The sequence below is a fragment of the Oncorhynchus keta genome, chromosome 30, assembly GCF_023373465.1.
Source record: "Oncorhynchus keta strain PuntledgeMale-10-30-2019 chromosome 30, Oket_V2, whole genome shotgun sequence".
Lineage (NCBI taxonomy): Eukaryota > Metazoa > Chordata > Actinopteri > Salmoniformes > Salmonidae > Oncorhynchus > Oncorhynchus keta.
This window is the reverse complement of record NC_068450.1, coordinates 26,235,601-26,263,017: the sequence shown is the minus strand read 5'-3', so window position 1 is coordinate 26,263,017 and position 27,417 is coordinate 26,235,601. Positions and strand designations below refer to the sequence as shown.

General features: G+C 43.4%; 4 protein-coding genes across 11 annotated transcripts in view; all 4 read right to left on the bottom strand.

Moving 5' to 3' along the window:
* The window catches only part of LOC118363945 (kelch-like protein 3), a 31,492-nt gene extending 20,726 nt beyond the window's left edge, over window positions 1-10,766 (bottom strand). Inside the window, exons 1-7 of one of the 7 annotated variants that reach the window (XM_052488080.1) lie at window positions 10,202-10,766; window positions 9,445-9,585; window positions 8,531-8,637; window positions 8,243-8,364; window positions 6,887-7,049; window positions 6,356-6,465; window positions 2,508-2,624 (exon numbers count right to left, since the gene is read on the bottom strand). In XM_052488080.1, coding sequence (XP_052344040.1) covers window positions 2,508-2,624; window positions 6,356-6,465; window positions 6,887-7,049; window positions 8,243-8,364; window positions 8,531-8,637; window positions 9,445-9,585; window positions 10,202-10,221 — 780 coding nt within the window. In that variant the 5' untranslated portion in view covers window positions 10,222-10,766. Of the gene's footprint in view, window positions 1-2,507; window positions 2,625-6,355; window positions 6,466-6,886; window positions 7,050-8,242; window positions 8,365-8,530; window positions 8,638-9,444 lie in introns of all 7 variants that reach the window. The other 6 variants (XM_052488081.1, XM_052488077.1, XM_052488079.1 and 3 more) reach the window with 6 other exon arrangements.
* A 1,895-nt stretch (window positions 10,767-12,661) lies between these two features.
* On the bottom strand, window positions 12,662-20,529 carry LOC118363342 (heterogeneous nuclear ribonucleoprotein A0-like). Its single transcript, XM_035744085.1, has 3 exons — window positions 19,121-20,529; window positions 13,182-13,320; window positions 12,662-12,911 (listed from the first exon to the last, which is right to left on the bottom strand). The coding sequence occupies exons 1-2, from the start codon at window positions 19,863-19,865 to the stop codon at window positions 13,268-13,270; spliced, it is 798 nt and encodes a 265-aa protein (XP_035599978.1). The 5' UTR covers window positions 19,866-20,529; the 3' UTR covers window positions 12,662-12,911; window positions 13,182-13,267.
* A 173-nt stretch (window positions 20,530-20,702) lies between these two features.
* Window positions 20,703-22,501, bottom strand: LOC118363341 (heterogeneous nuclear ribonucleoprotein A0-like). Its single transcript, XM_035744084.1, has one exon. The coding sequence runs from the start codon at window positions 22,432-22,434 to the stop codon at window positions 21,532-21,534; it is 903 nt and encodes a 300-aa protein (XP_035599977.1). The 5' UTR covers window positions 22,435-22,501; the 3' UTR covers window positions 20,703-21,531.
* Window positions 22,502-23,854: 1,353 nt separating this feature from the next.
* Window positions 23,855-26,971, bottom strand: LOC118363340 (heterogeneous nuclear ribonucleoprotein A0-like). 2 transcript variants are annotated; one of them, XM_052488076.1, is made up of 2 exons: window positions 24,543-26,971; window positions 23,855-24,217 (listed from the first exon to the last, which is right to left on the bottom strand). In XM_052488076.1, the coding sequence occupies exon 1, from the start codon at window positions 26,891-26,893 to the stop codon at window positions 25,961-25,963; it is 933 nt and encodes a 310-aa protein (XP_052344036.1). In that variant the 5' UTR covers window positions 26,894-26,971; the 3' UTR covers window positions 23,855-24,217; window positions 24,543-25,960. The 2 variants fall into 2 exon arrangements, with proteins under 2 accessions (XP_052344036.1, XP_035599976.1); XM_035744083.2 differs by having other exon boundaries at window positions 25,785-26,971.
* Window positions 26,972-27,417: the final 446 nt, after the last annotated feature.

Genomic DNA, 27,417 nt, shown 5'->3' with positions numbered 1-27,417 from the left:
TACACCATCTGTCAAGTACACCATCTGTCAAGTTCACCATCTGTCAAGTACACCATCTGTCAAGTACACCATCTGTCAAGTACACCATCTGTCAAGTACACCATCTGTCAAGTACACCATCTGTCAAGTTCACCATCTGTCAAGTTCACCATCTGTCAAGTTCACCATCTGTCAAGTTCACCATCTGTCAAGTACACCATCTGTCAAGTACACCATCTGTCAAGTACACCATCTGTCAAGTACACCATCTGTCAAGTACACCATCTTTTCAAATATCACAGTTTGATTTGTATAATGGAGCATGTGGATGCTTGATTAATTATTCATGCTATCTGACAACAAGGTGAATGGTGGTGCTGAGTGACCCACCTGTACTAGGTCATCTCTGGACCGTAGTACCCACCTGTACTATGTCATCTCTAGACAGTAGGACCCAGCTGTACTAGGTCATCTCTAGACAGTAGGACCCAGCTGTACTATGTCATCTCTAGACAGTAGTACCCACCTGTACTAGGTCATCTCTGGACCGTAGTACCCACCTGTACTAGGTCATCTCTGGACCGTAGTACCCACCTGTACTAGGTCATCTCTGGACCGTAGTACCCACCTGTACTATGTCATCTCTAGACAGTAGGACCCACCTGTACTAGGTCATCTCTGGACCGTAGTACCCACATGTACTATGTCATCTCTAGACAGTAGGACCCACCTGTACTAGGTCATCTCTAGACAGTAGGACCCAGCTGTACTAGGTCATCTCTAGACAGTAGGACCCAGCTGTACTATGTCATCTCTAGACAGTAGTACCCACCTGTACTAGGTCATCTCTGGACCGTAGTACCCACCTGTACTAGGTCATCTCTGGACCGTAGTACCCACCTGTACTAGGTCATCTCTGGACCGTAGTACCCACCTGTACTATGTCATCTCTAGACAGTAGGACCCACCTGTACTAGGTCATCTCTGGACCGTAGTACCCACCTGTACTACGTCATCTCTAGACAGTAGGACCCACCTGTACTAGGTCATCTCTGGACAGTAGGACCCACCTGTACTAGGTCATCTCTGGACCGTAGTACCCACCTGTACTATGTCATCTCTAGACAGTAGGTCCCACCTGTACTATGTCATCTCTAGACAGTAGTACCCAGCTGTACTATGTCATCTCTAGACAGTAGTACCCAGCTGTACTAGTTCATCTCTAGACAGTAGTACCCACCTGTACTAGTTCATCTCTGAACTGTAGTACCCACCTGTACTAGTTCATCTCTGAACTGTAGTACCCACCTGTACTAGTTCATCTCTGAACTGTAGTACCCACCTGTACTATGTCATCTCTGAACTGTAGTACCCAGCTGTACTATGTCATCTCTAGACAGTAGGACCCAGCTGTACTATGTCATCTCTAGACAGTAGGACCCAGCTGTACTAGGTCATCTCTGGACCGTAGTACCCACCTGTACTATGTCATCTCTAGACAGTAGGACCCAGCTGTACCAGGTAATCTCTGGACAGTAGGACCCACCTGTACTAGGTCATCTCTGGACCGTAGTACCCACCTGTACTATGTCATCTCTAGACAGTAGGTCCCAGCTGTACTGTCATCTCTAGACAGTAGGACCCAGCTGTACTGTCATCTCTAGACAGTAGTACCCACCTGTACTAGGTCATCTCTGGACCGTAGTACCCAGCTGTACTATGTCATCTCAGGACAGTAGGACCCAGCTGTACTAGGTCATCTCTGGACAGTAGGACCCAGCTGTACTAGGTCATCTCAGGACAGTAGGACCCAGCTGTACTAGGTCATCTCTGGACAGTAGGACCCACCTGTACTAGGTCATCTCTGGACCGTAGTACCCACCTGTACTATGTCATCTCTAGACAGTAGGACCCAGCTGTACTAGGTCATCTCTGGACAGTAGGACCCACCTGTACTATGTCATCTCTAGACAGTAGTACCCACCTGTACTATGTCATCTCTAGACAGTAGTACCCAGCTGTACTATGTCATCTCTAGACAGTAGGACCCAGCTGTACTATGTCATCTCTAGACAGTAGGACCCAGCTGTACTATGTCATCTCTAGACAGTAGGACCCACCTGTACTAGGTCATCTCTAGACAGTAGTACCCACCTGTACTAGGTCATCTCTAGACAGTAGTACCCAGCTGTACTATGTCATCTCTAGACAGTAGGACCCACCTGTACTAGGTCATCTCTAGACAGTAGGACCCAGCTGTACTATGTCATCTCTAGACAGTAGTACCCACCTGTACTATGTCATCTCTAGACAGTAGTACCCACCTGTACTATGTCATCTCTAGACAGTAGTACCCACTTGTACTAGGTCATCTCTAGACAGTAGTATCCACCTGTACTAGGTCATCTCTAGACAGTAGTATCCACCTGTACTATGTCATCTCTAGACAGTAGGACCCAGCTGTACTAAGTAATCTCTGGACAGTAGGACCCACCTGTACTAGGTCATCTCTGGACAGTAGGACCCACCTGTACTAGGTAATCTCTGGACAGTAGTGGCAGACGAACGTGCTCCATCAGCTTTGGCATGTACTCCAGACGAGCCTCCTTGTCGTGCTTTATCCATGCAACAATGGCCTCAAATACCTGAGGAGAGAGAGAGAACACAAAGGGTTAATTACATTTACCAAGAGGGGAACAGGAACTGGATCTAACTTGTGCTGACTCCCCTCCTTTATCTGAACACAGACTGAGACAGCCATCTACCATCCCTCGCTATTTCTCATCCAACCTGCTCCTCCACTCTCCTGCTCTAATCCCTGAAGATAGAGGATCAGAGCTGTGAATGGATAGATAGGAGACGGGGGCCAGATAGAGACAGGGCTGGTGTCATGTTGCTGTGTACATCGGTTGAAGAGGAGGAGGCTACTTTGCTTTGTAAGCACATTAGCAAGTGGAGCCTGAGGCCTGGAGTGGTGGGTCCGCAGCAGTAGTACCAGCAGTAGTACCAGCAGTAGTACCAGCAGTAGTGCCAGCAGTAGTGCCAGCAGTAGTACCAGCAGTAGTGCCAGCAGTAGTGCCAGCAGTAGTGCCAGCAGTAGTAACAGCAGTAGTAACAGCAGTAGTGCCAGCAGTAGTGCCAGCAGTAGTGCCAGCAGTAGTGCCAGCAGTAGTAACCGCAGTAGTAACCGCAGTAGTGCCAGCAGTAGTGCCAGCAGTAGTGCCAGCAGTAGTAACAGCAGTAGTGCCAGCAGTAGTGCCAGCAGTAGTGCCAGCAGTAGTGCCAGCAGTAGTAACAGCAGTAGTAACAGCAGTAGTGCCAGCAGTAGTGCCAGCAGTAGTGTCAGCAGTAGTAACCGCAGTAGTAACCGCAGTAGTACCAGCAGTAGTAACACCTGTCCCGGTTGATATATTATCAAATAGATATTTGAAAAACACCTTGAGGATTGATTATAAAAAAACGTTTGCCATGTTTCTGTCGATATTATAGATCTAATTTTGAATATTTTTCGCCGTTGTCGTGACCGCAGTTTCCGGTGGATTTCTCAACCAAACGTGAAGTACAAACGGAGGTGTTCCGGCTATAAAAATAATCTTTATGGGACAAAATGAACATTTGCTGTCTAACCGTTCCTGTAGGTTCATGCTCTACAACATCCGCAGAGTACGACCCTGCCTCACACAGGAAGCGGCGCAGGTCCTAATCCAGGCACTTGTCATCTCCCGTCTGGATTACTGCAACTCGCTGTTGGCTGGGCTCCCTGCCTGTGCCATTAAACCCCTACAACTCATCCAGAACGCCGCAGCTCGTCTGGTGTTCAACCTTCCCAAGTTCTCTCACGTCACCCCGCTCCTCCGCTCTCTCCACTGGCTTCCAGTTGAAGCTCGCATCCGCTACAAGACCATGGTGCTTGCCTACGGAGCTGTGAGGGGAACGGCACCTCAGTACCTCCCGGCTCTGATCAGGCCCTACACCCAAACAAGGGCACTGCGTTCATCCACCTCTGGCCTGCTCGCCTCCCTACCACTGAGGAAGTACAGTTCCCGCTCAGCCCAGTCAAAACTGTTCGCTGCTCTGGCTCCCCAATGGTGGAACACACTCCCTCACGACGCCAGGACAGCGGAGTCAATCACCACCTTCCGGAGACACCTGAAACCCCACCTCTTTAAGGAATACCTAGGATAGGATAAAGTAATCCTTCTCACCCCCCCCCCCCTTAAAAGATTTAGATGCACTATTGTAAAGTGGCTGTTCCACTGGATGTCATAAGGTGAATGCACCAATTTGTAAGTCGCTCTGGATAAGAGCGTCTGCTAAATGACTTAAATGTAATGTAAATGTAAATGTAGTAACAGCAGTAGTGCCAGCAGTAGTGCCAGCAGTAGTGCCAGCAGTAGTGCCAGCAGTAGTGCCATCAGTAGTGCCATCAGTAGTGCCAGCAGTAGTGCCATCAGTAGTGCCAGCAGTAGTAACAGCAGTAGTGCCATCAGTAGTGCCAGCAGTAGTAACAGCAGTAGTGCCATCAGTAGTGCCATCAGTAGTGCCAGCAGTAGTAACAGCAGTAGTGCCAGCAGTAGTGCCAGCAGTAGTGCCAGCAGTAGTGCCAGCAGTAGTGCCAGCAGTAGTGCCAGCAGTAGTGCCAGCAGTAGTAACAGCAGTAGTGCCAGCAGTAGTGCCAGCAGTAGTGCCAGCAGTAGTGCCAGCAGTAGTAACAGCAGTAGTGCCATCAATAGTAACAGCAGTAGTGCCATCAATAGTAACAGCAGTAGTGCCATCAATAGTAACAGCAGTAGTGCCATCAATAGTAACAGCAGTAGCGCCAGCAGTAGTAGTAGCAACAGCAGCAGCAACAGTAGGAGTAGCCACAGCAATAGCAACAGCAAGAGTAGCAGTAGTGCCAGCAGTAGTAAAAGCAGTAGTAAAAGCAGTAGCAGCAACAGGAGTAGTAACAGCAGTAGGAGTAGCAACAGCATCAGTAGCAGCAGTCGGAGTAGCAGCAAGAGTATCAGTAGTAGCAACAGCAGTAGCAGCAGTAACAGCTCAGGTACAGCTCTCTCTCCCTCTTGGTAAGTCACTCTGGGACTGGGACCAGGCTGTTTGTGACAGGGCTGTCCTCTATTACAGCAGGACGGGGACTCTGCCGTCACAGGGAGCGATCGAGAGTCGGATCTGTTGTTATGGTGATTGATGGGGAGTCTATTGACATGGTGAGAGATGGGGAGTCTATTGTCATGGTGAGAGATGGGGAGTCTATTGTCATGGTGAGAGATGGGGAGTCTATTGTCATGGTGAGAGATGGGGAGTCTATTGTCATGGTGAGAGATGGGGAGTCTATTGTCATGGTGAGAGATGGGGAGTCTATTGTCATGGTGAGAGATGGGGAGGAGTCTATTGTCATGGTGAGAGATGGGGAGGAGTCTATTGTCATGGTGAGAGATGGGGAGGAGTCTATTGTCATGGTGAGAGATGGGAAGTCTATTGTCATGGTGAGAGATGGGAAGTCTATTGTCATGGTGAGAGATGGGAAGTCTATTGTCATGGTGAGAGATGGGAAGTCTATTGTCATGGTGAGAGATGGGAAGTCTATTGTCATGGTGAGAGATGGGAAGTCTATTGTCATGGTGAGAGATGGGAAGTCTATTGTCATGGTGAGAGATGGGAAGTCTATTGTCATGGTGAGAGATGGGAAGTCTATTGTCATGGTGAGAGATGGGAAGTCTATTGTCATGGTGAGAGATGGGAAGTCTATTGTCATGGTGAGAGATGGGAAGTCTATTGTCATGGTGAGAGATGGGAAGTCTATTGTCATGGTGAGAGATGGGAAGTCTATTGTCATGGTGAGAGATGGGAAGTCTATTGTCATGGTGAGAGATGGGAAGTCTATTGTCATGGTGAGAGATGGGAAGTCTATTGTCATGGTGAGAGATGGGAAGTCTATTGTCATGGTGAGAGATGGGAAGTCTATTGTCATGGTGAGAGATGGGAAGTCTATTGTCATGGTGAGAGATGGGAAGTCTATTGTCATGGTGAGAGATGGGAAGTCTATTGTCATGGTGAGAGATGGGAAGTCTATTGTCATGGTGAGAGATGGGAAGTCTATTGTCATGGTGAGAGATGGGAAGTCTATTGTCATGGTGAGAGATGGGAAGTCTATTGTCATGGTGAGTGATGGGAAGCCTGTTGTTATGATAAGTGTTGTCTGAGGAAGACCAGGAGGAGAGAGATTGAGAGCTGAGCTGTACTGAGCTCATTGATAGCAAAGAGAAGAAGGAGTTGCCACAATCCTCACTTCACAGGTTAGAATGGGATATGAGCCTGCATTGTCCCTGAACAGAAAAGAAGGGGTTGGTTTGGGATGTTCTGGTGGCTGGCCTACCTTCTCCTCTGTGGACACGGTGAGTTTGTCGCTGGATATGAGACCGCACACATGCTGCAGAGACAGGCCCATGAACTCCTCTCCCAGCATCACCTCGGAAAAATGCTGCTCTGTTAAACAAACAAGCACACAGTTAGACAGACAACTAGACTGTTCACGGTCTGTTACACCCCTGAGCAATGACAAAGGTTATCAGCATACGGCCAGCAAGCCCCAGCAGTTTACCACATCTCTACAACGTAAGGTCAAATTTGATATTCTGTTGACATTTAGAGGGGTTACAAGGTTTGAGCAGAACGAGGTCCATGCAAAACAGAGCCAGGGTGGGTCACATATTCTAAAAGCAGTCTGAGTCAAGAACTCCCTTCACTTGAAGCTCAAAGTAGTCTGTCATAAATACCCACTGTATGCTTTTTAACGGCAATCTGTTCATACTGACTGACCAAGACAGAGGGCAGTTTCTCCATCCCCTCCGCTAAGCTTACACTCTCTGCCTGATGAAACGTAAAAGTGAGGTGGGGCTCCACTAACCAGAGTAGGCATGGGACTGGTTGAGGAGCTGTGTGCAGGTGTGGAGGTCGGCGAAGGCTCGAATGCCCAGACAGTTGGTGGGGTGCAGCTGGCTCTGCAGGAACTCACAGCACACCTGCCTCACGTCCATCAGCTGCAGAAGGCTGGCTGCAGGCAGGAGCACCTACAGAGACACAACACAGGGATCAGAACACGCAGCAAGAGACTGGATACTCTCAGTTCAGCCATCAGAGAGAGAAGGCGGGCCCAATACAAGACAATATCATTTGGTCAATTAATAGAATACACAGCAGGAAAACGCTCTCCTTGTCATTCATTTCTAACACCAAACAAATCTCCCTGTTTTCAATTAGAATTCAGAGGATTTGAATACTATTCAATGGTTTGAGGAATCTATGGGAGGCAAACTTATTTAAATTCCAGAGTCGGGTTAATATCAAAATTAAGGGTAACCCAAACGGAGCCCCAACTACATCTAGAGGGCCATGATACATAATGTCAGTGCCACTCAGAATGGACAATGAGTCAGAAACAGCCACATGTTTACTAGGATAAGAGCTTAAGCTGTGAAAAACCCAAAACAGAGACAGCAGGGATAACAGGAGAACTCTGCAGCCCTGGCTCTCAGACTATAGCCGGACAACTAGAATGATGTGTACCGGTGGTACACAGTGGTCAATTCTAAAGGAGACATTTGGCTTCTCTGGTTTATTAGCCTCCAGCCTGCCAGTCCTTCAGTAATATTGTGTGCTTTAACAGGCAGCCCAGCTCTCCCCATTTGTCCACATCCCCACAGAAACTAGGTCACTCAGCCAGGCTCTCCTTTAATTTACGCCTGTGATTTCATTTTTGCCTGTTGCCCTTAGATCTGAACAGGGAGCTGCAGGCTAACTATTATAGTGGGTGTTTTCAGCAGTTGTGGCCCACACATTCTGAGAGCTAAAATGGAAAATACCGTAGCACCACACACACATACAATGAAAAATGAGCCAATCTAATGACAAGGCTTGGATGCCATTCTAAAACAAACACACACACGCACAAAAAGCAGGCATGTTGCAAACATTGAGAGCATTTCCTCTCCCTCCATGCACATTTCCTGAGCTAATAATAAGAGGAAAAGCCCTGCCTGCAGAAATCTTGGCCTCAACAGCAAGGAAGGAAGGAAGGAGCAGACTGGTAATGCTGGAGAAAGGGAAAGGGCTGGTAGGGAGAGACAACTTTATGCCACATAAAAAGTATAATTCTGAAGAGACCAATGAAGGAATGCCAAAGCAACATGAAATAATCCATTGACTCCACTGCTGTAAGCACTTAGACATGTCGGAGGACACAGATAGGGACGTTGTAGCTCACCTGAACATTGTCCTCCGTTACTTCAATCATAGCTGTATAGATATAGTCCACCAGTTTTTTTAGTGTTTGGCCATCCACATCCCTGATCTCCACCTGCTGGGCTTTGCTCTCACTCATGTCCCCTGTCCACCACACACAGTGAGAGAACCCACTTGAGAAGGTTTTATGTGACATGAGGGAAAAAAATCATCTCACTGTCACAATAAAGTGGGCTTCACATTCACAACATCTTTCACTTGACCCACGGCTTTCACAATGATTACAAATGTAGCCTATATACACAAATACCTGTGAACATGGCACAGAAGTAGGGGCTGCAGGAGGCTAGCACCAACTTGTGAGCGGTCACCTCTACATTTCCTGCCACCAACAGAACGTCGCACAGCATATTCTTACTGTAAACACAAAAGATGGTTGAACAGTGTTTTCCCAAATCACCATACTGAGCGATTTCTAAATAACTGTCAACATCATACTGATGATTTCTAAATAACTGTCAACATCATACTGATGATTTCTAAATAACTGTCAACATCATACTGATGATTTCTAAATAACTGTCAACATCATACTGAGGATTTCTAAATAACTGTCAACATCATACTGAGGATTTCTAAATAACTGTCAACATCATACTGAGGATTTCTAAATAACTGTCAACATCATACTGAGGATTTCTAAATAACTGTCAACATCATACTGAGGATTTCTAAATAACTGTCAATATCATACTGAGGATTTCTAAATAACTGTCAACATCATACTGAGGATTTATAAATAACTGTCAACATCATACTGAGGATTTATAAATAACTATCAACATCATACTGATGATTTCTAAATAACTGTCAACATCATACTGAGGATTTATAAATAACTGTCAACATCATGCTGAGGATTTATAAATAACTGTCAACATCATACTGAGGATTTATAAATAACTGTCAACATCATACTGAAGATTTATAAATAACTGTCAACTGGAAATAAGTGCTCCAGCTGTGTGCCGAGGTTACTGTAGTATTAGGTCATTCATTGCAAAGTAGACTATTCGGTGCCAAGGAGAAGCCATTATGTATAATGTGAAGGCTATTACTGTGTCTCATGACACTGGGTTATATCAACATCTTACAAAGGCCACCACATGGCTTATTTTCAGTGATGAAAAAAGGGGATACTTGGCAGGGGTGAAACCAACCTACCTCCTCATGTCATTCATCAGCTGAAATGCCTTTCTCATATGGGTGTGGTTGAAGGTGTGCATCCCCACATCCATGGCATCTTCCTCGGGGTCACAGGTCGGCTGCTGGTCATTAGATTCTCGACTGGTCAAGGCCAATAAACTGGACATTAATAGGCCCACCCAAGATAACTCAAGATCATTAACCTCATTCATAATAACCCCAGCCCTTTGACTTGGGGCTGGTATTAACAAAACCCCACTGTCATTCCAAAGACAATGCTAGAGATAAGTTCGTGTTACTCAAAATAACTGAATACGCATTTTAAATTACAATAAAGTATTGTAATGTCTGCTTCAACAGTAGCTAGCTACAGTTGCTAACTGGCTAACACAGTAGTTTAGCAGCTGATGTTCGTAGCTAGTAATTTGGCAGCTCTTTCGCTAGCTAGTAACGTTACTTGGTTACTAGAACCACGTTACAATAAGAATGTGCCACTCTTATTGACGAACGTACTAACAAAGTAAGGTAGGTAACATACAGTTGTCTTGGGCTACCTTTTACTCACGCTGTTCGCTTAGATTGCTAATACTAGAACTACATTGACAAACCAACGAGGCAGTGCAGTACAGTAACGTTAGTTAGCTAAACTAGCAAGTCATCCAGCTATCATGGAATATGCCAAATCTCTCCAAATCATGTAGCAAGTAATCCGACAACAGCTGTACTGAATTCATCGGAAGCGTACACTTTCATCCCGACTATTATGTCCACTTACCCCAAGGTTATACAATCCATGATATCAGATGTGCTAAATAAGTACAGGGGCTGGCAACGGGCACATGCACAAAATGTCTCGTCCAAACTAAGTCCAACGCAACACTAGCATGAAATTGCTTTAAATCGAATATTGACTCATTCATTAGCTGACAAATAAACCTAGCTAATAATAAGCAAGCATCTTCCCATGGTTACTGCTTCTTTCCTTTTTACCTTAAACTATTACATGTATTTTCTGAGAACTGATTAAGGAAGGGTAGAGAATGTTTTCCCCAGTCACCATTCCTGCTTCATGCGGCCCCATTTCAATCGGCAAAGCGTTGTTCCACGGAGGAACATCTTGGTTCCACTTGCTCCCGCGGTGCTAGGTTACGGAGTGTCGGGCGAGGAGAAGAATCCACCCAAGAGAAGTCGTTGGGACAGTCGGTTACAAAGTAGCCATTCATGAGATAACTTTATAGCTAATAGTATCAATATTCATCATATCAACTTTGGAATATTGATATACATACAGTGCATTCTGAAAGTATTCAGACCCCTTGACTTTTTCCACATTTTGTTACCTACAGCCTTATTCTAAAATGGATCAAATGTTTTTTCCCCTCATCAATCTACACACAATACCCCATAATGACAAAGCAAAAACAGGTTTTTAGAAATGTTTGCACATTTATTAAAAATAAAAAACGGAAATATCACATTTACCTAAGAATTCAGACCCCTTATTCAGTACTCTGTTGAAGAACCTTTGGCAGAGATGACAGCCTCAAGTCTTCTTATGTGTGAAGCTACAAGCTTGGCACACCTGTATTTGGGGAGTTTCTCCAATTCTTCTCAAGCTCTGGCAGGTTGGATGGGGTGTGTCGCTGCACCGCTATTTTCAGGTCTCTCCAGAGATGTTCGATCGGGTTCAAGTCCGGGCTCTGGCTGGGCCACTCAAGGACATTCAGAGACTTGTCCCGAAGCCACTCCTGCATTGTCTTGGCTGTGTGCTTAGGGTCATTGTCCTTTTGGAAGATTAACCTTCGCCCCAGTCTGAGGTCCTAAGCACTCTGGAGCAGGTTTTCATCAAGGATCTCTCTGTACTTTGCTTTGTTCATCTTTCCCTCGATCCTGACTAGTCTCCCAGTCCATGCCCACAGCATGATGCTGCCAGGTTTCCTCCAGAAGTAACGCTTGGCATTCAGGCCAAAGAGTTCAATCTTGGTTTCATCAGACCAGAGAATCTTCTTTCTCATGGTCTGAGAGTCCTTTAGGTGCCTTTTGGCAAACTCCAAGTGGGCTGTTGTGTGCTTTTTAGTGAGGAGTGGTTTCCATCTGGCCACTCTACCATGAAGGCCAGATTGGTGGAGTGCTGCAGAAATGGTTGTCCTTATGGAAGGTTCTCCCATCACCACAGAGGAACTCTGGAGCTCTGTCAGAGTGACCATCGGGTTCTTGGTCACCTCCCTGACCAAGGCCCTTCTCCCCCGACTGCTCAGCTTGGCCGGGCGGCCAGCTCTAGGAAGAGTCTTTGTGATTCCAAACTTCTTCCATTAAGAATCATGACTTTTTTTGGTACCTTTCCCCAGAGGGCAGGGTAGCCTAGTGGTTAGAGCGTTGGTCTAGTAACCGGAAGGTTGCAAGTTCAAACCCCCGAGCTGACAAGGTACAAAATCTGTCGTTCTGCCCTTGAACAGGCAGTTAACCCACTAGGCCGTCATTGAAAATAAGAATTTGTTCTTAACTGACTTGCCTAGTAAAATAAAATAAATAAAGATCTGTGCCTTGGCACAATACTGTCTAGGAGCTCTACGGACAATTAATTATACCTCAATGGCTTGGTTTTTGCTCTGACTGTAAGACATTATATAGACAGGTGTGTGCCTTTCCAAATCATGTCCAATTAATATAATTTACCACAGGTGGACCCCCAAGTTCTAGAAATATCTCAATGATGACCAATGGAAACAGGATGTACTTGAACTCAATTTTGAGTCTCATAGCAAAGGATCTGAATACTAATGTAAATAAGATATTTATTTTTAGTTTTTTATACATTTGCAAAAATGTCTCAAAACCTGTTCTCGCTTTGTCATTTTTGGGTATTGTGTGTAGATTGATGTGGATTTATTTCATCCATTTTAGAATAAGGCTGTAACGTAACAAAATGTGGGAAAAAGTCAAGGGATCTGAATACTTGTATAAGCTAAACAACATGACTTTATTTGAGTGAACTATTGTGAATAGCCTAACTATCTCACTCAACGCTTTAGCTAGCAAAATAGCGTAGAAGCTATTGGCTGGCCTGAGGGTCAGCAAACTTGAAATGTGATCATGTGTTTCACTTTGTTTACAAGACATGGTTCAAGGTGGCTTACAAGATAAAACAGCATGCATCTAAAATGACATTTTAAAAAAAGGAGCTTAATACACAGTCATAAGCACCACTTGACATTTTAGAAGAATTATCAATGTATAAGTTTTAAAAATATCTATATTTATTGAATTGACTAATAACCATTAGAGTACAGTACAAGCAGTGCAATTGATTCCACATACTGGAATACAAAACAAGGATACACATCTGAATGATTCAGTGAAAGTTTCAACTTTCCCAACAGATGGATATTAGGTCCTTCAAAAAACCTGCATCTTTCACAGACATTTTTTTTCATCCTGTGATGACAGGACCACAAGAGCTGGATCAGCACAGTCTTGGGTCACACCTGTCAAAATACATTGGAATTTGATAACCATTAAAACAATTATAAAACCCATGTAGTACCCAGTTAGCTATCCATTGGCACTTTAACCAAAATAGTAATTAACCCTTTATGAGCAAAGAAATGCTGCCCTCCATTGGCTAAAGACAAAAAACATAAGGACGTTCCTTTGACTTAAATTAAGCACTGTGAATCAATGAAAATGTGTAGGCCATATCAAAGTATGTGCATGTAAACAAAATGCATCTGTCATATGAGAATTAGTAAACTCACCTTAGTTGTCCCGATGCCATAGACAAGAGTTTTCCTCCTCATAGGAACTTGTCCTCATCTTGGTCCAATCAATCCCTGGCGATCCATTAACCAGCAGGACATAGGAAGAATGTGTCATAATCTATCAATTTCGACAACTCTGTGGAAAGTAAGAGAACATTTTTTAAATTGTCATCCAGACAGATAAAAAATATGTTTCCCAGTGAAGTGGAATAGGCCCAGGACTATTTCAATGATGCATGTATTGTAACAAACCTGATATCCTATGGACTTTCAGCTGGAATTCTAGAGCTCGGAATACCCTGGAGATTCCCAATGACATAGAAGACACAGCTAAAGTATCCAGCCTATTTGTTCACCAAGGGCCCGATTCCAACCCAAGTTAAGCGCGTGTAAATGGAACATAATTCCCTTTCTATGCACCTCTCTCTATGCGTATTCTGAACTTGAATATAAGCATGAGAATAGTATTCTATTCACCTACTATTTGTTTTGGGTGGAGATTGAATAAATGAAGGTGTGGCGGAGGTGTGTCAACAGATACACTGTATTCTGACCTTAACTTAATTCCACCACTTTTACGCGTGAGGAAACCATGAATAAGGGCTAGCAAACCTACAGGTTTCAATTCGTAAAAGCATCCACTTAAATTTTTATTAGAAATAACATTGACTGTAATTTACAACTTAAGAGCTAGGTAAATGAGTAATCCGTTTGGATAAGAGAATTGTAAATATAAATGACACTCGGTTTAGATATATTTGACCTTATAGTCGCTGGAGACAAATGTAAAGTCATATATGGCAGAAAACTGAAGCATATCAACTTTCCTACTGTAAAGTTTATAAAATGCTGTGCCATTATGCAGAATTTAAATTGTACGGCATTTTGACTTGTAGGGATGGCCACTTAAATGTCTTAAACATAGGCTACCCAATCTTTCTCAGTTTCCTACTTCTATCATGTTAAATGTTAGCCACTACTAGTATCGATCGTCAGTAGGCCGAATAACACATATTCAACTGCCAATTTACTGATAGTTCCCTTCAGTTGGTTTAACCTACATTATCATTCCATTTAATGACATTGTTTCGTTTACCTTAATTTGCTTCCTCTGTAAACGCCGTCATGACCATGTGGTTGTTGCTGAGGATCATTAGTAACAGTTGATTATACACACTACATGACCAAAAGCATGTGGACACCTGCTCATTGAACATCTCATTCTAAAATCATGGGCATAAATATGGAGTTGGTCCCCCCTTTGCTGGTATAACAGCCTCCACTCTTCTAAAAAGGTTCTCCACTTGATGTTGGAACATTGCTGCGGAGACTTGCTTCCATTCAGCCACAAGAGCATTAGTGAGGTCGGACAATTAGGACTGACTCGCAGTCAGCATTCCAATTCATCCCAAAGGTGTTCGATGAGGTTGAGGTCAGGGTTCTGTGCAAGCCAGTCAAGTTCTTCCACACCGATCTTAACAAACCATTTCTGTATGGACCTCGCTTTGTGCACGGTGGCATTCTCATGCTGAAACAGAAAAGGGTATTCCCCAAACTGTTGTCCCAAAGCTGGAAGCACAGAATCGACGAGAATGTCATTATATGCTTTAGCGTTAAGATTTCCCTTCAATGGAACTAAGGGGCCTAGTTCAAACCATGAAAAACAGACCCAGACCATTATTCCTCATCCACCAAACTTTACAGTTGGCACTATGCATTCGGGCAGGTAACGTTCTCCTGGAATTCGCCAAACCCAGATGCGTCCGTCGGACTGCCAGATGGTGAAGCGTGATTCATCACTCCAGAGAACACGTTTCCACTGCTCCAGAGTCCAATGGTGGCGAGCTTTACACAACTCCAGCCGACGATTGACATTGTGCATGGTGATCTTAGGCTTGTGTGCAGCTGCTCGTCCATGGAAACCCATTCCATGAAGCTCCCAACTAACAGTTATTGTGCTGAAGTTTCTTCCAGAAGCAGTTTGGAACTCGGTAGTGAGTTTTGCAACAGAAGACTTTTATGCGTGACACGCTTCAGCACTCAGTGGTCCTATTCTGTGAGCTTGTGTGGCCTACCACTTCGTGGCTGAGCCGTTGTTGCTACTAGACGTTTCCACTTCACAATAACAGCACTTACAGATGACCGGGGCAGCTCCAGCAGGGCAGAAATTTGACAAACTGACCACTTTGAAAGTCACTGATCTCTTCAGTAAGGCCATTCTATTGCCAATATTTGTCTATGGAGATAGCATGGCTGTGTGCTCGATGTAATACACCTGCCAGCAACGGTGTGGTTGAAATAGCCGAATCCACTAATTTGAAGGGCTGTCCGCATACTTTTGTGTGTATACATACAGTTGAAGTCAGAAGTCAACCTACACTTTGGTTCAAATCATTAAAACTTGTTTTTCATACACGACACAAATTTCTTGTTAACAAACTATAGTATTGGCAAGTCAGTTAGGACATCTACTTTGTGCATGACACAAGTCATTTTTCCAACAATTGTTTAGACAGATTATTTCACTTTTAACTCACTGTATCAAAATTCCAGTGGGTCAGATGTTTACATACACTACGTTGACTGTGCCTTTAAACAGCTTGGAAAATTCCAGAAAATGTCATGGCTTTAGAAGCTTCTGATAGGCTAATTGACATCATTTGAGTCAATTGGAAGTGTACCTGTGGATGTATTTCAAGGCCTACCTTCATACTCAGTGCCTCTTTGCTTGACATCATGGGAAAGTCAAAAGAAATCAGTCAAGGCCTCAGAAAAGAAAATTGTAGACCTCCACAAGACTGGTTCATCCATGGGAGCAATTTCCATAAGCCTGAAGGTACCACGTTCATCTGTACAAACAATAGTACGCAAGTATAAACACCATGGAACCACGCAGCCGTCATACCGCTCAGGAAGGAGACTCGTTCTGTCTCCTAGAGATGAAAGTACTTTAGTGTGAAAAGTCCAAATCAATCCCAGAACAACTGCAAAGGACCTTGTGAAGATGCTGGAGGAAACAAGTACAAAAGTATCTATATCCACAGTAAAACGAGTCCTATATTGACATAACCTAAAAGGCCGCTCAGCAAGGAAAAAGCCACTGCTCCGAAACCGCCATAATAAAGCCAGACTACGGTTTACAACTGCACATGGGGACAAAGATCATACTTTTTGGAGAAATATCCTCTGGTCTGATGAAACAAAAATAGAACTGTTTAGCCATAATGACCATTGTTATGCTTGGAGGAAAAAGGGGGAGGCTTTCAAGCCGAAGAACCCCATCCCAACCGTGTAGCACATTGGTGGCAGCATCATGTTGTGGGGGTGCATTGCTGCAGGAGGGACTGGTGCACTTCATAAAATAGATGGCTTCATGAGGAACAAAAATGATGTGGATATATTGAAGAAACATCTCATGAGATCAGTCAGGAAGTTAAAGCTTGGTCACAAATGGGTTTTCCAAATTATACAATGAACCCAAGCATACTTCCAAAGTTGTGGGAAAATGGCTTAAGGACAACAAAGTCAAGGTATTGGAGTGGCCATCAAATGCCCTGACATCAATCCTATAGAAAATGTGTGGGCAGAACTGAAAAAGAGTATGCGAGCAAGGAGGCCTACAAACCTGACTCAGTTACACCAGCTCTGTCAGGGGAAATGGGCCAAAATTCACCCAACTTATTGTGGGAAGCTTGTGGAAGGCTACCCAAAACATTAAACAATTTAAAGGCAATGCTACCAAGTACTAATTGAGTGTATGTAAACGTCTGACCCACTGGGAATGTGATGAAAGAAATAAAAGCTGAAATAAATCATTCTACTATTATTCTGAGATTTCACATTCTTAAAATAAAGTGGTGATCCTAACTGACCTAAGACAGGGATTTATTTTTACTAGGATTAAATGTCCGGAATTGTGAAAAACTGAGTTTAAACGTATTTGGCTACGGTGTATGTAAACTTCCAACTTCAACTGTATATATAGCATGTAGGCTAATTAAATCATTATGGAGCAGAGCAAGCCATAACTGTTTCAACCCAACAAATGGCGGAACACTTGGCTGTATAACAGTTCAATGGTTAGTGCAGGCAATCGATAAGGGTATAACCTACTATTGTACACTATTCTCCCTATTATAATGTGCTTGAATTAAATGTATTAGGAACCACACCTGCAAAGCCTGATGCACACCTTCATAAGGTAAGTCTGAATATCAGCTACTGAGAAGTGCGTAGGAAAGTTGTGTGTAAGAAAGGCGTCATTTCCTAAATCGGAATCAGGCCCGTAGAGCTTTGGAACAGAGCTCTAGCATTAATTTCATGGAGGAATAAAGACCTTCTGGATGTAATACATATATGTTCAAAGACAGATATATAGTCTATTCATTACTCTACCAGATCTGATTGATTTAATATATTTTTGGGGACCTAAGAGCTACTTGAATATCAAACATGAGTGGCTAGCAAATCCAATTAGTATGAAGAATACATTCATCAAAATGTAGGAATTAATTTTAAGGTGCTTAAAGAACAAACCCTGATAACGTTTTCTGTACCACAGCAGGTTACTTACTGTGGTTTCATACCCTAACTTTTACCTGATTTAATTAAAAGTACTTAAGGTCTAATTCATTTCTATATAGAAGGGTTTATTAGATGGATATATTACACACAGTTTACTGAAAAACAATCAGTTTAACTCTGTTCACCAAAAATACACAAGACAGAAGCATAAAGATATATCCTTGTTACTGAAATATTTAAGGTTCTACAGTAAAATAGAAAAACTGGAAAGCTTTAGGTAACATCTGTTTACAGAATTTGAAGTAGTTGAGAAGTGAGAATATGTAATGGTTAACAACTATAACATAATGATCATAGTAATGTTACAATTATTTAATAATCAAACTAAATGGGAATCACAAATCAAACACTACAACAAATAGCCTATATTTCAGTAACAGCAGTGAACCTTGAATACTTAAAAAGTGTGACCTAGTCCTTATAGTCCAAAATAAATACTGTGTGGAGATTCCCCTTTAAAACCAAATGGTATTGGGCAGATATGTCATATACTTTGGTATAGTGCAGGGGCAAGTAAGAAATGTATGGGCAAAATAACTTAAGTTACCTTTAAACTACTTAGATGCAGAAAAGGACGTCATCAAGTTCACTGCAATTGACTACATGGCTAAATCAAACAAGGGGTCCCAAATTAATAACACTCAAACTTAAATACAAATATTTTAAAACAAAATGTAATTTAGTTACAACACATTAAAGTAAATATAACAGATCTACGATAACAAGCAGAGACGTATTAACTTAATTTTTACAGCATCTTGGCAAAATATAAACAGTGGTCCACTGCTCAAAATTAAATAATCCAAAGGAGTAGTCCTATTACTTGTGGTGGATGGACAATGGCCATTTAGAGCTAAGTTATTTGAGAACTTTGGAGTGATGACATCTGCCTTCTAGAGCTCAGTAGTTGCTATGGGGTGAAGACATCTGCCTTCTAGAGAGAGATCTGTAGTTGCTATGGAGTTGAAGACAGCTGTCTCCTAGAGAAATGTTGTTGCTATGAAGGTGGAGACATCTGCAGTTGCTATGAAGGTGGAGACATCTGCCCCCAAAATAATCTGTAGTTAGTTGCTAGATGGCCCTAACGCAGTTGCCTATTTGGGTCAGCCTTGAATTGAGAATACTGTAGTAACTTTCCTGTCTGAACCACTCGGGCTGAGTTCAGTCACTCTCGTACTATTATAGAACGCTTGGTGGGAACTATGTTATGAGGGTGTAATCATTTTTGCTAAGGGAGCGAGGCTGCTTTGAGTAAGATTTGCTGGGGCTCTAGTAAGCGCCATCGTACCCCCCCCTGCCGTAACCACCACCACCTCGGGTGTAAGGTGCGCTGCTTCTGCCCGAGTAATTACCTTTCATGGGGCCATAATTAGATGACTGGTCGCTATAGCCACCTCCAAAATCACTGTAGCCGTTCCCACCGTAGCCACCCATTTGGTCACCATAGCCTCCACTGTACCCCACGCCGTATCCACCGTCACTGCCTCCATAACCTCCTCCATAGCCACCACCGTATCCATTTTGAAACCTTCCTCCCCTCCCGCCACGGGTGCCAGCAGCCTGCATTTCTTGCTTGGTGAGGGCTTTTTTCACCTCTACTTTATGGCCATTTATATGGTGGAACTTCAGTACCACCGCTTTGTCGGCAGAATCATAATCTTCGAAATAAACAAAACCAAACCCCCTCTTCTTACCAGTTTGATTATCGCTAATAACCTCGGCCTTCTCGATAGTACCGAACTGAGAGAAATACTCGTTCAGATGTCCATCCTCTATGTCTTCTTTCAGACCCCCGATAAATATTTTCTTAACCTTAGCCAAAGCCTCAGGTTTTCCCGCATCTTCACGTGCCACTGCTCTTTTTAGTTCAACATTGTTGCCGTCCAGGGCATGAGGCCGGGCGGACATTGCAGCGTCTGCCTCATCAGCAGTAGCATAGGTTACATAACCAAAACAGCGAGACCGCTGCAGTTGCTGGTTCTGAACAACTACGCAGTCGGTCAGCTTGCCATACTGTTCAAAGTGTTTACGAAGACCACCGTCAGTGGTGTGAACATTTAGTCCACCAATAAAGAGCTTGCAGAGTTGATTTTCCATCTCGCTTTGATGCAATTTATATGGTTGTCAACGCAGACTTTTGACAGTGCTTCTTTTGGTGTCTAAAATGGCGGATGTAGACAAATGGTTGGCGTCGACGTAATGCTTACACGTCTACGAGCCTCCTAGGGGCGAGCTATTATAAATTGATTACCTCCAATAGAACTACATTCTAGCAAAACGTTAACCATTTTGCAGCTTTCCATAATCATAAGGACCTAATGATCGGGCACATTGAAATAAAATTTGGACAGGACAAACTAGAATACAATGGTATGGACTAGTTTACATTTGGCAAGGTATGTAGTAAAACAAAAAGGTGTTGATAGGCTTTATAAACTGGGTGGGTCAAGCCCTGACTGGCTGAGAGCCATGGTATAACCAGACAACACAGAGTACCTGGATACAGCCCTCAGGCATGGTTTATTGGCCATATACCAGACCCCTTCATGCCTTATAGTATAGCTAATGTACTGGAGAAAAATAACAATCCTCCAATCAAATTAGATGTGAGACAACCAAAAATCCCACATTGATTAGGATAGACCTAACATTAGAAAAGACAGCCTTTGGTAGTGTAATGGTCTTGCCTCCAATCAGGTTTGTCACTCCTCCCTCAAGGAGGACTGGTTGTAGACAGCGTAACAGGAAATTCTGGAAGGTCTGAAACAATTGTATTTTTGTTATGTGTGAATGTAGGCCAGTTTCACACGTGCCAGATTAGTCTATTCCTGAACAGGAAAGTAACCAGTGAGGGTGTTTCATTCTGTAGGGTGCGCAACCACTTCATGATATAACCGATCCTGAATAATCCTTTTGAAACAAAATGCCATATGGTTAAATTGACAACATTAAAAACTTTATTACAGGCAAAGGAGTGAGACTCAAGAGTCAACTAATTCAGGATTTTAGTAACATTCCACAACTGCATTGATTTACAAGGTATTGAACAGCACATATTGGACGGAGAAAAGCATTTAGGAGGTAACCATTAAAAACAATAACCATAGTTCTTTCAATTCCTCAAAACACTGACAATTTTATGATCTTAAACCACTCAAGCATTCATGAAGATTGCTTTAAACTCCATTAATACCCCTGAGTTTCATGTTGCAAAGCAATTTGACTTGTTATTAACCTTGCTGGTACTAAGGACAGAGCACAGGTGTCAAACTCTTTCCACAGAAGGCCGAGTGTCTTAGCTCCTCCCTTGTACTTGATGAATTAAGGTCAATAATTAGTAAGGAACTCCCCACACTGAAGCCTAGGGCGTAATTGAAAAAGGGGGGGAAAAGTCTGGAAACACTAGACCCGCCATGGAACGAGTTTGACACCCCTGACATACAGTATCATAGGAAAGTCTTGAAGCAGGGACGTTAACTACAATTTAATAATAAAAAAAAAATGTTTAAAGAACCACGAAACTACATCGACAAGTCAAAGTTGAACTGGTAACAAAGTCCATAATGTCTTTAGTAACGCCGCCTAGGGACAATGGTGTAGTCCAGATGGAGTAGGATAGGGGTTAAATCAGGGTGGGTGAGGGGCACGAGTCCTTTTAAATTGGAGCAACAAAGAAATAGGGCACTCTGGCCCGTGTGTAAATTCAGTTCATTGAATCAGAAATTATGAACATTTCAAATTGGGGTTGAGAGGTCAACGGCATCTAATAACCACCATATCCACCCCTGCCATAGCCACCGGCACCTCCACGGGAGTACGGTGCAGCGCTCCTGCCTGAATAGCTACCCCCCTTCATTGCACCATAACCGGAAGACTGCTGACCATAATCTCCGCCAAAGTCATTGTAACCGTTCCCACCATAACTGCCCCCCATTTGATCGCCATAACCTCCTCCGTATCCCCCTTGGTTACCGTAACCACCTCCGTTGCCGTATCCTCCACCGTAGCCGCCATCGTTTCCTCCATAGCCACCACCGTAGCTGCCGTAGCCGCCACCTCTTCCGCCGTCGTAGCCATTTTGAGACCCCCTCATTCCTCTCCCACCACGGCCACCACGACCACCGGCTGACTGCATCTCTTGTTTGGTGAGGGCCTTCTTCACCTCCACTTTGTGTCCATTGATGGTGTGGAACTTCAGCACTACAGCTTTGTCGGCAGAGTCATTATCTTCGAAGTAGACAAAGCCGAATCCCCTTTTTTTGAAAGTCTCTTTGTCGCTGATGACTTCGGCCTTCTCAATTGCGCCGAATTGAGAGAAATAATCATTCAGATGTTCGTCTTCAATGTCGTCTTTCAGCCCACCAATGAATATTTTCTTTACTTTGGCGAGTGCCTCTGGCCTACCAGCATCTTCCCGTGCAACGGCCCTTTTTAACTCCACGTTGGTACCATCGACGACATGTGGCCTGGCGGCCATGGCTGCGTCGGCCTCCTCCGCACTTGAGTAGGTTACAAAGCCGAAACAGCGGGACCTTTGTAGCTGCTGGTTCTGGACCACCACGCAGTCGGTTAACTGGCCGTACTGCTCGAAATGTTGACGAAGGCCATCGTCTGTAGTCTCGACGTTCAAGCCACCGACAAATAGTTTGCAGAGTTGGTTCGTCATGATTACTAGCAGAGTTGTTTTACAGCAAATAAAATGTAACCTGACAAAATCGCATCGCTTTTAAAGAAGCTACAGGCGACGCAATGACGTCTGGCGTAGGTTTGGAAATACGTCAACAGTTCTGATTGGTCGTTCCCTTCAAATCCCACCTAATTTTATTCAAATTGCTGTTCTCATCATTTGTAAATTCTTCCTTCTCGTTTCATACAATCTCTTCATATGCAATGATCTGAATATCCATTATCTACTTAGCTTTCACTAATCCAGGTCTTTATTCACATCAGTACTCTGGTCTCTGGCCTGACATTCATGTCAGTTCTGTTCTAGCACATGACACTGCTGTGCGCATTCAAAGCAGTATTGATGCCAAATACTTTTGGTTGATGCTCCTCATTTGTGGACGACCTTTCATTCTGAACTACATCCGATACTCCTTTGTTCCCCCTAACAATTAAAAGACTGGCATTGAATATTCAAGTGTAAAAAAAATAGGCAACTTGAATACATACATTCATTCAGCAGACACTCTTATCCAGGGGGTCTTACAGTAAGAATAGAGACAGGGTAGCCTAGTGGTTAGAGAGTTGGACTAGGAACCGGAAGGTTGCAAGTTCAAACCCCCGACCTGACAAGGTACTAATCTGTCTTCCTTCTCCTGAACAGGCAGTTAACCCACTGTTCCTTAGCAGTCATTGAAAATAAAATGTTGTTCTTGCCTGGTTAAATAAAGGTAAAAAAACTGAGAGCGGTAATGTTTTGTACATTAACATTCGAGGACAAAAATATCTTACCTTCAAAAGAGTATATATTTTTCATACTGGTCCACTGTAGGAATTGAACCAAAAACCCTGGCTGTTGGAAGCACCATGCTCTACCAACTGAGCCACATGGGATTAGTGAGTGTGAGTGTGAAGATGTGAATACATTACATGCCGATAATCCTAGCAGTGCTCAGCATGCCACAATGCTGTTGAATTTGCATATATAATTTATTTTGCTAAGAAAATACTAGTGTCTATCTTTCCTATTCATTTAGGATTGAGGTATATAACACTACAGATGCCACGCAATATAGGCCCATTTCAGTATTAAGTGGCTTTTGAGATCTGAAAACATCTGCCTAAATTTAATTTGAATTAACAGTTACAGTACAAGTAAATGCGCATCAAACTGCATGAGACAGGCAGCCCAATTCAGAGCATTAATGTTGAACTGCATCTTTGGAGCTCAGAGGTTGAGATTCACTGTACCTGGCACTTAACTAAGATCTAATGACTGCTCAAAATAGCAAATTAGTGGAGTAATAGAATTGGGCTGCATGTCCAAAGTTCAGTAAATGTAACTTGAACATTGGAAAACCTACCATACAATACGATTGCCCTTCAAACCCATTGCACATGTCCCAATAAAACAATGTAAATCTTTAAAAAAAATAGTTTTATTTAAAATGCAGCAAATTAAAAGCATAGCACAAAGCCACCATTGGTGTCCATTTTTCCATAGTTTGCAATGATCTAACATGTATGACCCACTTTCCTACAATGGGTAAGAACAGAATAAGTAGTCAATCACGTTACACTCCTAGATTGACTAGAATAAACCCACTGGCAATTATTGAAACCTGGTAAATACAATAAAGATTTTAATGCACACATTAGGCAGAATGTCCAGGGGTTCCAAATCACCCATGGAAGTGGGACAGCCTTAACTGTAATCCCCCAGTCCTGAAGGAAACCAAGGCTTTGCCAGATTGGTGTCCTGGCAGTCAGGTCACCATGGCTACCTGGAGGAGAGAGGAAAAGGGTAAAGAATGAGACAGTGCAGATAAATACATCAAGCCAAGTCAGGAGGTAACACCATGTGCCATTCCATATATTTGCATTAATGTAGGAAGTGCACTTAGTCTCCTCAGACCATTATTTTAGATTTAGGACCAAGTAAGTGCAGTAAAATCCCCTCTTAAAAGATGCATAAGGCCAAAGACCAACTACTGATAAATGCAAAAAACTATCAATAAATTAATCCTAATCAGTACAGTTGAGTACCATTTCAAATCCATATCTTTAATACTTGACCAACACATAGTGAAGACAGTTTGATTTACATACCTAGTTTGCTGATGTGATCCTAAAGAGATATTTCAGAGTCCTATGACAATCGACCCCAGGTATAGAACAGGGTCCCTGTATAAAGTCAAACTGCTACTGCTATGTTGACGTACTTGGATAACAGTATGAACACCTAAATGTAGGAATCAAAGATAAATATGAGAGCCCTCAGGTCCACAAGTTAAAAGCCAGTTAACTTTATGGAACAATATATGTTATTGCCAACCAACAAAGCCTCCATGCATTGGTCATGGGCAAACTTAACCGCAATCCATTCTTCACCCCCCTAGCTGGGAAGAGCAATGGAAGAAACGCCATGAAGCTAATATTAAATATATATAAAATAAGTCACATAATATAACCAATCAGAAGTAGACTTAGAGGGATAGTTCGGGATTTTTACGAGGCCCACTACTTCTCCAGTGATACGAACTTGTAGATACCATTTATATGCACCTGCGTGCAGCTTGAAGGAAGTATTGGCGCTCGAAAGTACCAACTGCCTTCATACTGGACGTTGATGATTACAAATGGTATACCTTGATGACTTTGGGGAAGTAGTACAAGCTGTCAAAAACACGAACTATCCATTTAAGACATCCTGGTAAAATGAGTAAAATAACTAAGTTTGTTTAACTTTTTATTTAAAATGAACATACATATGCATACCAATGCTTAACAATTGTAGTTTGATCTTCAGACAGATTATACAATATACATGAGATATTGCTGAAGTAAATGAAAGGAACATTAAGCTGATAGCGGACGCTATGTATGTGTGTTGGGAAATTACTGTGACGTACTTCGTTGATTTACAAAACATTGTCAAGAATGAAACGTTTAAACTGGATCCGCCCCACCACCTAAGCGTCACCTAAAACCTATAGGCTAGTAGTGGATAGAATACAAATTTACATCAGAGTCATAGCTAATAAATACAACTCCATAGCACATGCGTCCCATTCCCCAAACATTGAAAAAAAGATTAGATCCCAGGGAAATTCGGAACTAATTGCTTAAAATGTAGATAAGAGAAAATATAGTATCAAACAAAACAATCCTTGACTAAACTCAAAAACGAATGTACGCAAAAAAAAAAAAAAAAAAAAAAAGCAAGCCAACTAACGACAGCTACACGCCCTCAACTTGGAACAAATGATAAATGGGTTTTGCAATCGAACTTTTCTTACAGCAACAGCTGGTCGTGCTAATCAGGTTCTGGGTCGGAAGTCATCTTCCTACCTGTTTGGTTTTGAGGTCTTCTTAATGATTAGGTTTCACAGTGTCGGCATTTTGCCAGTACTTTATGGCAGATGCCCGATGACTGAATTTTTTTTAGTTCGGTTTGAGGTCGTCCGATCCGACGGTTGAGGGTGTAAAAGACATTTCTTTGCAAATAGTCTGTCGTAGCCACGGGTTTAGTAGCCGCCATAAGCCCCTCTGTTGTAGCCACCCGCACCGCCTCTGGGGGCGTATGGAGCGGGGCTCCTACCGGCATAGTTGCTGCCGCCTTTCATGGGCCCATACCCGGAGGACTGCTGGCTGTACCCACTGCCAAAGTCACTGTAGCCATTGCCGCCACCATAACCTCCCATCTGGTCGCCGTAGCCACCTCCGTAACTTGCGCCTCCATAACCACCGCCATAGCCTCCACTTCCGTAGCCGCCGCCATAACCGCCGCTATTGCCTCCGTAGCCCCCACCGAAACCGCCCCCGTAGCTGTCGTAACCACCTCTGCCGCCACCGAAGCCATTTTGTCCTCCTCTCATGCCTCTCCCCCCTCTTCCACCCCTGCCGCCACCACCAGCTTGCATCTCCTGCTTGGTGAGGGCTTTCTTCACTTCCACCTTGTGCCCATTGATGGTGTGGAACTTCACAACCACTGCCTTGTCGGCCGAGTCGTTATCTGTGAAGTGAACAAAGCCGAAACCCCTTTTCTTTCCGGTTTCCTTCTCCGCGATTACTTCGGCCTTCTCGATCTCGCCAAACTGGGAAAAATAATCATTCAGATGTTCATCTTCGATGTCGTCTTTCAGTCCACCGATGAATATTTTCTTGACCTTGGCGAGTGCCTCGGGTTTACCAGCATCTTCACGAGCGACCGCTCTTTTCAACTCCACGTTGGTGCCATCAACGACATGTGGCCTAGCCGCCATTGCTGCATCGGCCTCCTCCCCGCTCGAGTAGGTAACAAAGCCGAAACAGCGGGACCTCTGTAGCTGCTTATTCACAACCACAACGCAGTCGGTCAGTTGACCATACTGCTCAAAATGCTTGCGGAGCCCGTCATCGTCGGTATCTACGTTCAATCCACCGACAAAAAGTTTGCAAAGTTGATTTGCGGCGTCCATTTCTTGACAGAAAATACTGCGTAGCTAGCTCGACAGAAAACCTGTATCAGCAAAGCTTGGAGGTAGGGAAATGGCGTCCAGGCCGTATTTATAACAAAGTTATAGTGACGTCAGACTACAGCAACATCACCGTTACGCCCCTGACATTGGAGTTGTTCAGGAGGGTAAGGTTGAAGCAAAACGCTGCGCAGATGATCGGATCTGTCGATCACCACAACTTCCGAAGTACTCCTTTCAATGTCATTCATATACAGGGTGGATTAGGGAATTTACGCAGCCCCTAGTCACCCGTTGATTGTTGTGAATAAACTGATAATCTTTTGTTCTTTTGAGGGTTGGAAAGTAATTTTGGAAATAGTTTATTTTAATTGTATAATTAGTATCTTATTTAAATCTGTAGAACTTGACTTTGTTTTTTACATTTGATTTAACCTTTATTTAACTAGGCAAGTCAGTTAAGAACAAATTCTTATTTACAATGACAGCAAAAGGCCTCCTGCGGGACAGGGGCCTGGGATTAAAAT